This window comes from Phasianus colchicus, chromosome 32 (genome assembly GCF_987193195.1).
Source record: "Phasianus colchicus chromosome 32, bPhaCol1.hap1.1, whole genome shotgun sequence".
Taxonomy (NCBI): domain Eukaryota; kingdom Metazoa; phylum Chordata; class Aves; order Galliformes; family Phasianidae; genus Phasianus; species Phasianus colchicus.
In genome coordinates this window covers 728,829-745,320 of record NC_143467.1, presented here as the reverse complement: position 1 = coordinate 745,320, position 16,492 = coordinate 728,829, and the positions used below count along the sequence as shown (strand labels likewise).

The window sequence follows — 16,492 nt, the reverse complement described above, 5'->3', positions numbered from 1 at the left end:
CTGGGACACAGGCAGCTGCTACCCTGCTTGGTCTCATCTCTGTATTTCATCTCCCTCTCCCTGCAGATGTTTCCAGCTCTCCTGAATGAATGGCCATGGCTAAGGGCGTGTTTTCTGCAGGCAGTGTGGACCTGTGCCCTTCCCACTGCTCTCCAGGTTTCCCCCTCCCTTTGCTCTTTGTTCTTTCAGATGCCTCCCAGGTTATCTGGTCACTCTAAGATCTTCAGGGAGTTGGAAATTGGTGCCATCTCAAAAGTCTCACGAACTCTTTAGCCAACTTCTTCATTGTATTTATATGGACCCCTTCCGTTCTCTGTCAAAAGTTCTTCTGGCACCGAAATTCCGCCCGGAAGGCAGACAGCTTGAACATGGCATCCAGCTGAGGAGAGTGTTTTACTGTTCATTCACTTGCATTGTGTTTCTTCCCGTTTGTTGGCAACAAGGAGGAATCCCTGTGTGCCCATGTGCAGCTGGTTCTCTGAGGAAAGCAAGTGGGAGTTGATGCCAAGGAAAAGCAACACTGAGCTGCAAATTTCAGAGGAGGCGACTGATGTGAGGAAAAGGGATGAAAATCCCACGGGGCCAATGTGAGCAGTAATGGGCTTGGGGAGGTTGAGGAGAAAGTTTGTCCACACAGTGAAAGAGCAGACCTCATTAGGAGACGCCTTGGATGAATCTGGACTGCAGAGTGCTGCCTTCATGTGCTATTAATGCCGGGGGAAATATAAATAATAAATTGACTCATTAAATGTACTTTGGGCTCTTCCTCTTTACGTGCACTCCTGATAGCTCTCCAGCTATCTGTACAGGTTCTGAAGACTTGAGGAAGATGTCAGGAAGGCGCAAAGCACTTGAGGGCTCTCTGGGTTGATCTGGTCTCCTTGGGGTGTTTGGTGCTGAGTCCATCATCCTCCAGTGCTGAGAGAAGATTGCACAAAGTGCTCAGGAAGATAAAGCTGGAAGGAAGTTTCCGGGAGTATGAATGGGCCCCGCTGAGAGCCATTGCCAACACAGCCCCCAGGGAGTCGTTAGAGCAGATAATTGGAAGCCATGATTGCAGGGAGACAAAGGCACTGTGCTGGTGGCTGTGATGCTGAGAACAGCATCCTTTGCCCTATGAGGCAGAAAGGCCAAGCCCTGATGCCTGGGCCTTTGGAAGGGAGATCCTGTCCCCTATGCAGGATCGAGACTATTCCTGGGGCAGTGGGAGCCTTTGCACGGGGCACAAGGAGGCCACGAGAGCCCAGTGCCACGAGGACAGCGTGTCCCCTCACAGTTCTCTGTAGCACAGACACCACCCACAGCCTGCTGGACAAAGACCTTGGCTCTGTCAGGGCCTTCAGCGTTGCCAGCCCCTCAGCCATCTCCACCACGTGCTGTCCTACACTGCCCCATGCAGTCTGCACCTGTTTCCCTGCAGGATGTAGGCACCAAGCCTGCTTCCCACCGCAGTGTCGTGGGCTACAATTGCACTCATGTGAGCTTCTGCTTCACCAGGCCTAAGCCCAGGCCTCTCTGCTTGCTTACCCCTGGCCCCAAACAATCCTGTTGCAAACCTCTGTTGGATCTGCCCCAGGTCCTTCCCACTCTTCCAAGGCGAAGAGCCCCACGCTGGCTCACACTCTGACCAATGTTGCCATGCTGGTCCTGAACCAAGGGCCGTGGTCACTCCCCTCACCTGGGTGGCTGCACTTCTCACACTGCAGCCCAATAAACTCATGCCCATGTTTATATTTATGGCCTCTGGCTTCTGTGGCATCGTTCTTCATGCCCTTGATAATGCCATTCTGCTTCAGGTTGATCCTCATCCGGTCAGGCTGGAGCCTGCATGGATGTAGTAGAGATTGCTACCCCTCTGGTGCCATAGATGATTGGAAGGAAAGGATTCCTTCTCCTTGTAAAACTTCTGAGGTTTTTGTTTGCCGAGTCCAAGAGTTGTCCAAAGTCCTTCTGGAATGTGACTCATTTCAATTATTGGAGGAGATGGTTTGACATCTATGGACCTGGAGGGAGATGAAGGCAGCAAACAAGACCAAATGCTGCCCATGGATTTATTACAAATTCGGCGCTACTGAGGAATGTGGGGAAGATGGGGAAGTCAGCGATAGTAAAGAGAGGAACCCTAGCAAACAGTTTACAAAGTGCGGATAGTCACCAGCAGGGATCCAGCAACGTCTTGTTGGTCCGTAGGGAGGCAGCGAGTCGGTCAGCGACGTCTTGTTGACACGCACGGCTGCAGTTCAGTGGAGGGGTTACCCGTTCTTCCTCGGAATTCTTGGGTTTTTATCTTCTCCATAGCGTCCTTTTGTTTGCCAGGGCAGCAGCTGGTTGTCAGGGGTGCTTCTGTTTGGTTCAGGGGTGACAGTAGTCACCAGGGCTAGTTATGTTTTGTTCGTTGGGCAACAGCATGTCTACAGTACACGCCCTTCCCATTGGGAAATCAGCAGCTGATGACGCGATGGTCTCATGGTGGGCTGCTAGGTATGCACCTCGACTGCATGGTGGTCCTCTGCCCCGAGACGCCCTCCATAAGTCAGCTTGAATGCCCACAGGAAGCAACAGCCAAAAGGGTTTCTCCTGGTTGCCCATCCACATATTGTTCTCTTCCTGCAGTGCTCATGGTAACCATTAACCTCAGAAGCTTGTTAAGCAGGTTATGTCTTGGGTGGGTGCCACTGAACAAGCTTTGAGCCAGAAATCGATCCAGCTTCTTACAAGGTGTCCTTGGCTAAAATTGTGGTGCTGAGACCTTGCTCAGGTACCTTGAGCTAGGTTGGACACGCAGTGATGGGCAGTGGATTCTTCTGCTCTCAGCAGTCTGGCTTCTTTTCAGGGGTCATCCTCCATCCATAAAATTGGCAAGCTGAAGACAACTGGGAACAAATCCAACCAGCTCCTCTTATCTGCACTAAACTGAAGTGAATCCCTTGGATTCTCAGGTCTCACAGCCATTCACATTGAGGGCACTGAAGTGCTTAGGAATTCTGACTTCATCGAACACTCCTTGGGCATGTTGAGGGGGAAGCAGGGGTGCAGAAAAAACACATATTTGGAATCCACATATTTTTAGTTTTGGAGTGCAAAAGGTGACAAGCACTTCTGCATTCAGAGTTGTTTAATCTGAGAAATTCTGAAAAGAAAACCTGTCCCCGTGACCACCCCCATATTCCCATCCACTCTTGGGGACAAGATTGCTTCCTCAAGAGAAGGAGAGCAGAGGCCCTCGTGGAAAACTCAACATCATGAAGTGTAGCTCGTGTGATGTAGCTGAATGAACGTTCTCCACATAGAAAGCCTCTCTGCAGTCTTCAAGCAAACTTCAGGCAGCGCAGTGTGGAAATCCCATCTTATTAAACAGATGCTGAGAGAGACTGCAGTGGCCTACATTCAGACGTGCATTTATGCACTGAAAATACAAACAAAGCAGATTCACTCCTCCATAGAACTGAAATGAATGAAAATCCCTTACCTCAAGAATAATGAACACAAATGACACTAAGGAAAGGGATCTGAGGGTTCTGGTTCTTGGCAAGTTGAACATGAGTCAGCAGCGTGCCCTGGAAGCCAAAGGGCCGGCAGTGCCCTGGGGTGAGCCAGGTCCTGCACTGCCATCCAGGCAAAGCAAGAGATTGTCCTGCTCTGTCCTGCACTGCTGCAGCCTCACCTCCAGTGTCGTGTGCAGTTTGAGTGTCACAATGCAAGAAGGACACCAAACCATTGGAGAGCCTCCCTAGGAGAGCTATGGAAACAGTGAAGCGTTCAGAAGAGAAGCATGAGCTGAAGTCTCTTGGTTTGTGCATCGTGGGGAGGAGGAGACTGAGGGGAGACCTGATCACAGCGTACAGCTTCCTGACAACCACCATGACTGCCAGTGGAACAGGGGCTCAGTGTGCTCCAGGATGCTCAGATAAGTTCCTGACCCAAGGAGGCCTGGAGTTCCTTCACTTTTTCCTCTCCTAAGGAGCTGAGGCTCCTTAGGGACCACTAGGGACCCTTAAAAGACTGCGTCCTTGCGAACAACAGAAATTCAGGCATGGGGACAGGCCAGGTGACAGTCTTGATGCTGTGCTTCAGGACTCCCACACCTTGAACTGAAGTGCTAAGGGCAGCCAAAGCAGCAGCACTTGGTGGTGGAGGTAGGTCTGTACGAGGGATGGTCTGTGAAAATATTCAGACCCCTGACAGAGGGGTCTTCTCATGGGATGGTGAGGGGATGAACCAAAGGGCTGTAAATTGTTGGCTACCCCCTCTACTGTGCTACCCCACTACCCTCCCTCTTCTGATGGAACCCAGAATACCATTGCCCTGCCAGGCTGCAAGCACACGCTGCTGGCTCATGATCAGTTTTTCATCTACCAGGACCCCCAAGTCCTTCTCTGCGGGGATTCTCTCCAAGAGTTATTCTCCCAGTCTGCCCTCATATCTGGGATTGCCCCGACACAGGTGCAGCACTGCAAGCTATTCACTGCGATGCTAAGTCATTGCATTGTGGATAGATAGATAGATACTGTTATCATCACATTATTGCTTCCATTCTTTTTTTTCTATTCTAGTGCATAGTTTTTATCTTCACCTATCAGTTCTACACCTTTTTTTCCAATTCTCTCCCCCTGTTCCCACTGGGAGAGAGGAGAGCGAGCAAAAGACTGTGTGGGGTTCTGCTGCCTGCCAAGTTAAACCACAGCACCCAGTGAGTTGTTTCAGTGCTCCTGGAAGGTGGCTGGGTGCCCCTGGTCACTGCTTGGGTACCCTGGGCACACTGTTGTTTTCCATGGCTTGATGTAGCTTGTGTGCCAAAGCAATTGCTTGGGTGCCCAGAAAGGCACCTGAGTGCTGTGGGACGTGGTTGTTTGCCCTGGAAGAGGCTCCTGTGTCCCTGGTTGCACCAGGAAGAAGAGAATGGAACAAAATAGAAAGGAATGCAATGGAAGAGAATTGCTGAAAGTGGCCTTCAAAGGTCACCTGGTCCAACTGTCTCACTGCTGTAGGGATAGCCTAAGCTAAAGCATATTATGGAAGGCATTGTGCAAATGTCTCTGGAACTAAAACAGGCATGGAACCAACTCAGTTGGAAGCCTTTACCCTCAAGTAAAGAAATTTTGTGTTGTGCTGAGGATGCACAGGAAGCTGGGAGGGGACAGAAATTTAAGCTGGCCAAAGGGACATGCCTTTTCCAACCTTAGTGATTCTCTGATTCTCTGATTCTCTGATTCCCTACCCTGTGGCATCATGCTGAACAATGAAACTGGGATGAGGTGACTGAGGGCATTACCATTGCTCGATGAGTGGCCAGGTACTGGTAAACTGGCAGCGAGCAACTGCATTGTGCATAACCTGTTTTGTTTTATTCCTTCGCTGTTACATAAAGCCACACTGTTTTTAGACCTTCCTATATCTATAGCTCATTTTTTTCCATTTGGGTGATTTGTTTTTTTATTCACCCCACTGTCTGGCATACCTGGTAGAAGAACTGGAGTGGGGCCCTTCTGCTGGCCAGGGGCTTTGCCATGACCTAGGGCCGCAGCCCACATCTTGTGGGGATGATTTCCGTCCCTCTGTCCTCTGCTTCCAACAATCTAGAAGGAAAGATCTTCCCATTCTTGAAGTGCTTGGAGTCCACAGGCTCCAAGGCAGCAGCAGTCAGTCCCTCCTACTGGGGAGCATCGTGGGACTTTGCAGAGGGTCACATTGGCTGCCCTGGTTGGAGTAGATTCAGCAGGAATACTTCCCAGGCACCATGGCCCTGAGCCCAAGCCCACTGTCCCCAAGAAGTGCCCCAGCCCAACACTGTGCCCTTGTGCTCTGCTTATCCAGTCAGCCTCAGAGAGATGTCCCAAAATATGGGCAGGGAAGCAAAAGCTCTGGGTCAAAGTTCTCACGGGCTTTTAATAGGAACCAATACGGATGCACAGCATAAAAGCAGAGGGATAAAACTTCGAGGAATTGCTTGGCTGTTTCTGATGCCCCTGTGAAAAGAGCTCCTGGCACTCACGGCTCTCCCAGCGGCACTGACCTCTCCTTTGTGTCTACACCCAACTTCATGGCAGGGACAGAGTCTCTTGTCCCAGAGCTCAGGCATCCCAGTGCTCTGGTGTCACAGCCTTTGTGTCCAGTGGGGTTATGAGAGAGACATCTCATCAGCATCATCATAGCCCGTGCTCGCAAGGGACAGAGGTGAGGTGTCTCCATCAGCTTCAGGGGCTCCGGCACTTCTCCAGGAGTGCAGACTCTCTCCTGCCAGCAGCAAAGACAACTGTTTGCCCCATGGGGTGCTCCTCCTGGGTGGTCCATCACTTGTCTCCTCGGTGGGACATTCAGCCCGTTCTCCCAGTCCCTTTCTCCCCATGAAACCTCCCGAGGAAAGTTCCTCAACCCACGAGGTGTGGCTCTCATTACTGCACCAGGGATGGCACCCAGCAAGCTGCAGCACTGCATTTCCTTCTCACCTCTGGCAGCATCCCTGGGTCCCTCTCCCTCCTCCTGTGCCCCAGGCTCTTGCCAGTCTCCCTGCCCTGGGACAGGATGCTCTCCAGGGTCAGAAACCTCCCCAGCATCATCATAGCCCTCTACTGGGGAATCACCGGGCACAACAGGGATGTCTGTAAGAGAGAGGGGAGCAGATAACAGTGATAAGATCCTCCTCCTCACATTTCCCGAGGTAGGGCTGCAGTTTGGTCAGGGAGCACTCCAAATAGGAGCCTGGAAAGAGGCGCAGCACGTGCTGTGGTGTGAGCTGTGGGCTGGGGCTGGAAAAAAGTGTTGTCAAATGTGTTCCTGCAGGGACCTGCACCCACCTGAGAAACTGTATCTCATTTTCTTCTCCCTGACTGGGCTGTACTCGATCTCCTCATAGACGGCTTCAGAGAAGGGCTCCCCAGATCTCCTGGAGTCTGGGGACAGAGACGAGACCCTGCTGTGCTTCCCCAGCCTCCTTCTGCCACTTCTCCCCTCGCTCCACCATGAACTCCCCCACCACTGGGCTCTCTCTATTGCTTGTTGCTGGATGCCAATGGAGTGACACGGCACATCCCACGCACCGCTGAGTCAGGACCTACCTCTGCGCCGAGCTCTGGCGCTTTGCATCTGCCTTGCCAGGAGGGCCAGGAGCAGGCAAATAAGGAGCCCCAGGATGATGCAGATGATGACAGGCACCGAGACTCTCCTGCTGACGGTCGCATAGCCCAGGATGGGGTCTGCAGGGAACAAATGTGGCAGGAGCAGCACCAGGCACGTGCGTGAGAGTTGGGGGCAGTAAGGGGTAGAGGGGCAGGGGGTGGATGATGGGAAACCTCCCACCCTACTGGGTACATGATGGCCCTCCCCATATATCCCCCAGCCTGGTGCTTTTTCCTGGGGTATGAAATGCCCAGTAAGAAGCCCCAGTTCTGTGTCGGGGGGAGACCCAGCTCCAGTGGGAGGAGATGTTACCTCTTTGTGGGGGGGAAGCTGTCATCCTGGGTGCAGCTGCAGAGAAAAGCTGAGCTGAGAGGTGGGTTTGCGGTACCAGGCAGACCAGTGGCTGATGCAGCCAACACGTCCCACCCAGATTATCCTTTCCTCCAGGCTGGAACACAGCCCAGAGCTCTGCTTAGCTCTGGGCTGTGAGCAGAGCCTGAGTAACCCCAGCTACTCACCCGAGCAGTTCACAGCTGCATCTTCCTTATGCTGGCAGGCACCGCCACCCGCAGTCCGGGCCCAGCAATCCTGCAGAGATGGCTCCGTGCCCCTGCACTCCACCTGCTCCAGCCAGATGGGTCCTGTCCCCTCCCCAAAGGCAGCCTCGGCCAGGGCAGACAGCGCAGGGCCACAGCCCAGCTGCCTGCATGCCACCTGGGCGTCCTGCATGTCCCACGAGTCGTCGCACACAGTTCCCCAGGAGCCACGGTGCCACACCTCCACTCTGCCCGAGCACCCGTCCTTGCCTCCCACAGCACGGATCTTCTCCCTGTCTGCAGAGGCAGTGACCTCCCATGGCACCGGCACGACTGGGTGAGGAGTCACACGGAGAAGGAGCTCCCACCTGTGCAGCTCGTGGAATTGGGGCACGCAGCTGCCGGCGTCCTTTCCGGCTTTCTCCCTGCGGAGGGAAACGTAGCAGTGAAGGAAGCTGTGCAGGGCGGGCCTCTGCTTGCACCTCGCCGTGACACCTTGGTCGTGGTGAGGGGGGCAGGATCTGGTGCCCAGGTGGCTCACTTACCATTGCAGGTGATGCTGGCCTCGTCTCGCACATCATCGTAGGACTGCAGCTGCCAGGGATCAGAGGGACACTGCCAGAAGGAGCTGTTGCTCTCCCCACACTGCACGCGATCCAGCCACGCGGTGCCATTCACCCTGCTGTAGTAGATGCTGGTTTCCAGGGTCCCTGTGTCCCCGCAGCCCAGCTCCTTGCACACCAGTGGCGCCGTGTAGGGAGTCATCGAGTTGGAGCAAACGCTCCCCCACATGCCATTGTAGGAAACTTGCAGGCGCCCGGAGCAGCCATCGCTGTTCTCCAGCCTCAGGGCCATGAATTCTGGCAGGAGGAAAGGCCCCAGGGGGAAGTCGCTGGTTGGGGGCTGGAGAGAGGAAGCCCCCTGTGCTCCCTGCTCAGTGTTAGGCTGGCCGTGCTCCCCACTGCCCCCAGCCGCACCGGTGGATGGGGTGTCCCCAGGCCGGGCTCGGGAAGCGGCCTTTGGTGGCCTCAGCCCCCCGGCCGCCTCCCTGTCCTGGGCTCCCAGCACAGACCTGAGCAGACGACTCCCGCATCCTCCTTGTGCCCGCAGTCGTGCTGTCCCCAGGCCTCAGCAGAGCAGTTCCAGAGAGCAGATTCGGCCCCAGAGCAGTTGACGCCATCCAGCCAGATGTGCCCGGAGCCCTCCCCAAAGTGAGCCGAGCCGGCCGCCTCCACGGCCCATCCGCAGCTCAGCTGGCGGCAAACCACGTTGGCGTCGGCCGTGTCCCAGGCATCGTCGCAGACCGTGCCCCACTGCCCCCGGTAGTAGATCTCCACTCTCCCTGCACATCGCCCAGCCCCGTCCACCAGCCGGACCTGGCGGCTCCCTGCAGTGGGGGGAAGCCCGGGCTGTCAGAGGCCGGCCGCGCACCCGATCCCGCATCCAGAGGACGCGCTGCTCACCCCGGCACACGGCCCCCACGTCCTCCATGATGCCCGCGGCCTCAGGCAGGGAGGTGTTGCAGAGGCTCAGGCCGGCCTCGTGGCCTGCACACCGCACCCCGCGCAGCCCCACGGGGCCCGTCCCTCGCTCGGCCCTCGGCACAGTGTAGGCTGCCTCTGCCTCCTCGCAGCGCAGCTGCCAGCACACCACGCTCGCGTCCTCCATGTCCCACTGATCATCCAGGACTCTGCCCCACGTCCCGCGCTGCAACATCTCCACGCGCCCGTCGCACCGGCTCCCTCCACCCACCAGCCTTAGAGATGCGCTGTGAGGCGGGCCTGGGGAGAGCAGAAATGCCAGAAGTCCTGCACGCTGCAGGACTGCTCCGGGGACGGGTTCAGCCTGGTGATGCCGTGGGATCCCCAGGGGACTTGGAGGTGGCCGTGTGGCACACGAGGCGCAATTCCTGCAGCGTTATCCTGACGCACACCTGAGCAAATGACGGCAGCGTCGTTCTCATGGGAGCACGGAGAGGCCCCCAGGGCGCTCACCGGGCACTGATCCGGGCTGCTCTCAGTCCCTGCACAGTGGAACCAGTCATTCCACACCGGGCCACTTCCTCTCCCAAAATGCCCTCCTCCAGGAACGGACACCGCAAACCCGCAGCCCAGGTGATGACAGAGAACGTGGGCGTCCAAGAGGTCCCAGCGGGAGGCACAAAGGCTGCCCCATGTTCCCTGCACCTCCACTTCCACCCTGCCCTCGCACGCCGTGCTGCCATTCACCAGCCTGAACCCTGTGGATTGAGGACAGAGGAGGATGGAGGGGGGTGGTTTGTGCTCTGGTTCCCTCAGGACAGAGAGGAGAAGCCAAAGGGACAACACAACGCCACTTCCTTCAGCTCTACCTTAGGGCTGCAGAATACCACATCACTCTCCTGTCCTCACACCCGGCACAGCCCCGTCCCTGGCCCTGGCACACAGTCAGTGTCCAGCAGCCCTCCCTGAGCCCTTACGTGTGCAGGTGACAGCAGCAATGCTTGTCTGGGTGCAGGGCTGGTCCTGAGGCGTCCCCGTGGGGCAGGAGGAGAGGCTGGATTCGTTCCCCACACACCGCAGCTCTCTGTCCCAGATGGCACCGGTCCCTTCTCCAAAGGGACTTGCTCTGGGGACGGGCAGGGCTGCGCCACACTGAAGATCTCTGCAGACCACATCAGCAGCTTTGGGACCAAAGCGTGAGTCACAGACAGATTTCCACCCATCCCCGTCATGGATCTCCACTCGTCCTGAGCAGCGGCTGTCCCCTCCGACCAGACGGACAAATCCTGGAGTGAACAAAGGCACCTGTGGGGTCCCAGAGCCCTCTGGCAATTCCATGTCCCTCCTCACCTCCTCCTCAGCTGGGGACCAAGCAGGACCCAATGGCAATTCCCCAGGGACCAGCAATGGCAGCACAACTGGCCACGTATGATATCTATTTACTGATCCCCCAAATCTGGCCATGGAGGTTGCAAATGGCTAGTTCCTCACCTGTACATGTAACTCCAGCATCCTCACTGTGTCCGCAGTATTGAACAATCTCTTCATCGTGTGTGCAGTCAGACAGGGCAGACTCGGTGCCTTGACACTGGACATCAGCCATCCAAATGGGGCCAGATCCTAGCACAAATCTTTCATTCCGTGTAGCACTGATTGCTGACCCACATCTCAGCTGCTTACAAACCACTGCTGCATCTTCCTTGTCCCAGTTGTAATCACACACGGTCCCCCACTGCTCCTGGTGTTTCACCTCCACTCTCCCATCGCAGTGCCCGCTGCCATCCGCCAGCCTGACCTCTGCTGCCCCTTCAAACATCAACACAGGATCTGTCAGGAGAGGCCCAGGCCCCAAACTGGGGGATCCTAGACCCCCAGGCTGGCACAGTCACAAGATTTGGGGTGGGAGACTTCCCACTGCCTGTCTCTACATCTCCAGACTCACTACCATCCTCAGGGCTTTCCATGTTCCCAGGAAGCACCGAGCTGATCCTGAGGATCACCCCAACCCAGTGGATCAGACCCTTCTTGACCAGGGTCCCCAGGGATGACCCTGAGGAGTCTGGCTGTGCTCTGGGGATTTCTGTGTGCCACCGTTACCAGCTGGGCCACCAGCACAGCAAGAGCACTGTGCTGGTGAGCAAGGGGTCACAGAAGGATGCTTCATTGTCTGGAAATATAACCAGGCATATAACCAGGGCTGCCATAAATTCAGTAGTCCTGGAAAATTATGATACACTCATCCACCCGGAGAGACACAGAACAAAGCAAAGGATCCATGTACTTCAGCAACTTCTGCCACAGATTCACAGAATCAGAGAATCACAGAATCACAGAATGGCCAGGGTTGGAAGGGACCTCAAGGATCACGAATCGCCAACCCCCTGCCACATGCAGGGCCACCGTCCTCCACATTTCATACCAGACCAGGCTGCCCAGGGCCCCATCCAGCCTGGCCTCGAACACCTCCAGGGATGGACGGGGATCCACAGCCTCTCTGGGCATCTGTTCCAGCATCTCACCACTCTCTCTGTAAAGAACTTAAACTGCCCTTGTTTCAGTGGTTCTTAGAAAGAAATCTCCTTCCCAGAGGGATCTCGGTGACGCTCACTGGCCCTCGGTCAGCTTGGACTGCTGGTCAAGGCAGCTGGCACTTACCTCTGCACGGCTGCAGCCAGAGGAGGAGCCACAGCACCCGAGGGCATAGGAGTCCTTCTGTCCCCATCCTGAACCTCCCGTCCTGCTGGCACAGCCCTGCAGCGCCCAACTCCCTGCCGCAGCTCCCGGGGGCTTTGGGGACAATGACAGCAGGAGAGCAATATATCTCTGCAGCTGATGACGCAGATGCAGAAGAAGCCAATCAAAGCAGCAGTCTCCTTTTTAGACCTTCTCAGAAGTTGTCTCCCCTCCAAGGCAGCCCAGCCCTCCAATGAACTTCTCCAGAGCTCTTCATGACCATATATGAGGGACGGCTCCGCTGTGGGTGTCATGTCGCTGTGATGGGAATCACCGCGTTGGCTGTAGGAGGACGTGGCTCTATCACCATCTCACCACTTGCACTCTGCAGGAGCGCTGAGCATCTCTTGTGCCGGGAATGCCCAACAGACCAAGATGGGAATGTCCAGCTGGCCCCACGCTGCAGGAACCACAGGGTTGGGACTGCACCAGGGCTGTGTCCGTAAGGCAGGGGAACAGCCCCTGGGCCTGCTGCAGACCTGCTGTACCAGGAGCAGCAGCTGGGAAAGGTCCTTGGGCTCCCATATTGGAAGTGCTGGCTCAGCCATTCTTCCACGATGGGCCCCGTGTCGGGTCCCCAGAAGGAGCTGGAGCTGGGACAGGTCCTGCCCTGGCAGCAGACTAGGATCTGCAGACTGAGTCTAGGGGCTCAGAAGCGTCCCCAGCACTCAGCGTGTCACCAGGGGCCGTTATTCCTCACAGAGGACTGGGAGTTGGAGCCCACCCACCGCTGCAGGTGCACAAACCACAGCCCCGTGTCACAGCGCTCAGGCAGGAAGACGGTGGTTTCCTCCTGGCTCTGTGCCCAGGCACGTCACTGCGGTGTCCCCGAGCCACCTTCACCACGGCTGCACCAGCCAGGGCTGCGGGGCTGCTCCTTCGGCCTCACGGGCACGGGGCAGGGTCCTGACCCCTGGGACATCCCACTGACCACAACGGCCAACGGCGCTGAGACACATGGCCATGGGGTAACGGCAGTGATGTGGCACAGCTTATGCTGAGAGCTCGCGGGCTGTAGGGATGCTATAGGAAACAAAGCACTGCTGCAGTGGGCTGCAGTGGGGAAGAGGATATCCATCCCAGCCAGACCCAGAAGGCATCAATCACTGGCAAGAATTATGCCGACTGTTTGACAGACACTCTTGTGTATGTCCTGCACTAATGACCAAAGGATATGGAGCTGTCTTCGTGTTCATGAATTCAGATCGACGTTCCATCGTATTTACTTACTGGTTTTTCCTTATCGTGCCACTTCTGAATCACAGAATCACAGAGTGGCCAGGGTTGGAAGGGACCCCAAGGATCACAAATCTCCAACCCCCTGCCACATGCAGGGCCACCAACCTCCCCATTTAATGCTAACCAGGCTGCCCAGGGCCTCATCCAATCTGCCAATCTGAAGACTTCAATCAGACAGCTCTCCTGAAATTAACATTCTCACACTCCACTTGTCCTTATAAATCAATGAATTTCTGGGCTTTTCTGGACAGAGCAGGCACTCTATCCTTTCATCCCTGTTACTGGTGAATGTAAAACAATAGAGGACCCAGCCTCTCCTGGATTTCCTTAACAGGGCTTGGCCTCAGGTTTGGCCTCAGGAAGTGACCCCGGTGTTTGGTTTTGCCATGAAACTGGTGGGGGGCTTATAAGCCCCAGCAGAGATAGGGGTACCTTCTGGATATGAGGTGCATAGACGGGCAGGAACTAAAGGAACTCCCACCTGTCAGTGTGTTGCCAACAGGGCTTCCTTGTCAGTTCTGCTGGTAAGGATGCAGAGAACCAGGCTTGGGTCAGGCCACAGCAGAAGTGTGTAGGGTTGTCCCCCTGGGGTCTGCCTTGAAGTGCCGGCACACGGGAAAATGAGAATGGAAGTGCTGTTCATAGCAGGAGGCTGTCCTTTTCCCTGCCTTCAAAGCATCTTGATGCTTCCCACCCAAATTTACCAGGACATTCCCCTGTTGGAATTGTGGTCCTTTTACTGTCCATGGCAGCCCGTCTTCTCTGCCCAGTGCCTCGAAGAAGGACATGGGACAGAAGTTGGTCACAGTGATGCCAGAGATCACTCTGGGACTTCCGGATGAATTTTTGAAATGGACTAATGCAGCATAAGCCAATTTTACTTTTGCAGGGCTTCAGTTCTTATTCTCATTCACATCTGCTTGCTCTGAAACCATCTGAGATGCGGTGGTGAAGACACTGCAAATGCAGTCAGCAGGTAGATCAGGGGCAAGAAGCGAAATTGCAGTCTGGTATGAGGGACATATTCCTGACTGGAACTCTACCAGTGATGTCGGACTCTCCCCCTTCCCTTCCTCTATGCAAAGGTCTTTGTCTTCTTTTGCAGACTTTCAAGAGAGGGGAACTACAAGTCAGAACAGGCAGTGCTCCATTTACCGTAGGACCATGGAATAATTCCTGTAGGCAAACAGAATTAGCAGCAGCAGCAGCCTTACCACAGTCTCCTCTCTAGCTGAACAGGATGGAGAAATAGCTAGTGAGATATGTAGAATATACATATATGCTACAGGCATTTGTTGTCTGTCTGTCTATCTATCTGTTTATTTGTCTATCTGTCTATCTATCTATCTGGGGTTCATACCTTTAGCAGCTGGGCTCAGACTCTCAGTCTGTCCAGGATCTGCCCCAGGGCTCCACTCTGGGCCCCGGTTGTGGGCACCTAGATCTATAAGCCTCCATGGCCATAGCTGCAGTCCAGCTGTGGGCACAGACCACCCCCGGCACACACACACCTAAATTCATTCCGTCCCCACCTTGTTCTGTCCGATGGCTGCACTCCCATGTACACGTCATGCAGAAGAGAGCTTCACTCAGGAAAGAGGTAGAAATTGAGGTTAATGGAAGACAGAAGAATGGAGTTAAATGGAAGACAAGACAAACTGCAGATCAGGTGCAGGGCAGTACCAGATAAATGCATACTTGACAAGCACTTTCCATCTCCTAACCCCTTGTTTTCTTCTGCAATCCAAAAATGCTTCTCCTCTACCTAGTGTGTCCTACACCCCCAGCAGCATTATATACAACAGCAGGTAATTCAAATTGCTGTCCTGAAATGCATCACGACTGAGGGAAAAGCTGCGCTCTTGCATGGGCAATGGCATCCTTCAGGACCAGTGCCACAAGCTTGTTTCTAAGGCTGTAGATGAAAGGGTTTAAGAACGGGTACAGGACAGTGCTCAGTAAAGCCAGTTTTGTTGTTCTCCAAAGAAACATGTTCTGAGGGCTGTGAATAGAGAACAGGGAAGCTTCCAAATGTGCTCAAAGGACATGAGCACAAGGAGAATCAACACCATACAACCCAGGGCAAAACAGAAATAGGACTGGCAAAGCAGCCGCTTACAGAGACTGTTCTCCTGCCAGAGCTCGGAATCACCAGCAATTTGATGCTTGTGCAGGAGGTAAACCAGATTCCCAGGAATGCCAGATTGCCAGTGAAAAAGTACATAGGGATTTGCAGGCGGTTATCCACACACACGAGGACAATGATGGCTGTATTCCCCATCACTGTCGCCAGGTATATGAGCAGAAGGACCAGAGAGAGGAATAGCTGTAGCCTTTGATTCAGCCCTGAGAAACCCTTGAGGATGAATTCAGGAACGGCAGTTTCATTTCCTTGTCCTGTGGCCAACTCCAGTTCATCCTCCTGAGAGAAGAACCCGGCAAAAAGAAGTGCAGTGATCTCACAGTCTGGATGGAAGACTTTATCCTCCCTTCTCGTCTTCTCCCTTGCTGGCAGGCCTCCTGTACATCACAGACAAAGACACTGCGGAAGTGGATCTGTCACACGCTCCCACCTGCTGCTATTCTGCACAGAAATGCAGTAGTTTCCAGAGAGTTTCTAATTGTTATTTCTACCAAACATCCCAATCTAAGCGCCTTACATTTCTGAGGGGAAATAAAATTCACCTTAAAGTCCTTAAGGATGGTCCGTGTTAGAAAAACTAGGAGGAGGCTCACAAAAGGTACTGCTGTGCAGACACTTCAGGCTGAGCAAGTTAACTTCCTCCCATGCAGTCAGTGCAGAGTGAGAGAAGAGTAGAAATGGATAAGCTTTATTTTGCAGGGCATCTATAGGCTGGCTCTTTCTCTTGTCTCCATTGACTGGAGAGCGAGCTTGGGGAAAGCAAATTCTCAGAAGCACTGCGGAGAAATAGATGAAACTCATTACTGAAGTCTCAAGTCTCTGGTGTCATTGGTAAATTACTCTCTTCTGAAAATCAAAATAAACATTTCAGAGAAGGAAGCAGATCTAAAACATAGCAGTCAAGACTGACTTCTTCTCCTTTACCTTTCAGTTTATGGCCAGACATAGAAAGAAGTGCAACAGATGAGTCCAAGAAGAGAACACCTCAAGATGCAAGGATGGAGGAGGAGATACGGATTTGAGCAGGGCAGCACAATTTCTGCACAGACTGTGTTGTTCCCTCGGGCTCTGTCTCAAGGCAGAGTGGGCACTTGCACAGAAGTAAAATGGGAAGTACAGAAGCAGGTTGTCCTCCACGCTTGAACTGACAGTTCAGCTTGGGGCCAAGACCTCAGATGCCCTGGCTTACTCTTTGCCTCTGGTCTGGCACAGGCCAATGTCTGCAATAGTTCATGCAGAGGTGC

General features: G+C 54.4%; 3 protein-coding genes across 5 annotated transcripts in view; 1 reads left to right on the top strand and 2 right to left on the bottom strand.

Annotated features, from left to right (window-relative positions):
* Positions 1 to 16,492, top strand: part of LOC149913972 (annexin A4-like) — a 71,891-nt gene that overhangs the window by 22,317 nt on the left and 33,082 nt on the right. The gene's annotated exons all lie outside the window — the stretch shown is intronic.
* LOC116241742 (antigen WC1.1-like) lies at positions 5,694 to 11,870 on the bottom strand. Its single transcript, XM_090127969.1, has 14 exons — positions 11,789 to 11,870; positions 10,625 to 10,939; positions 10,111 to 10,419; positions 9,586 to 9,891; positions 9,116 to 9,433; positions 8,725 to 9,039; positions 8,198 to 8,512; positions 8,021 to 8,077; positions 7,635 to 7,949; positions 7,429 to 7,464; positions 7,056 to 7,193; positions 6,795 to 6,890; positions 6,447 to 6,599; positions 5,694 to 6,234 (listed from the first exon to the last, which is right to left on the bottom strand). Exons 1-14 carry the CDS (start codon positions 11,853 to 11,855, stop codon positions 6,119 to 6,121), a joined length of 2,856 nt encoding a protein of 951 aa, XP_089984095.1. The 5' UTR covers positions 11,856 to 11,870; the 3' UTR covers positions 5,694 to 6,118.
* On the bottom strand, positions 14,725 to 15,518 carry LOC149913975 (olfactory receptor 8I2-like; the record flags this gene model as incomplete). Its single annotated transcript, XM_090128044.1, is given in 3 exon segments — positions 14,725 to 15,074; positions 15,076 to 15,129; positions 15,175 to 15,518. Coding segments are annotated over 3 exon segments (531 nt in total), but the record flags the coding sequence as incomplete, so codon positions are not given.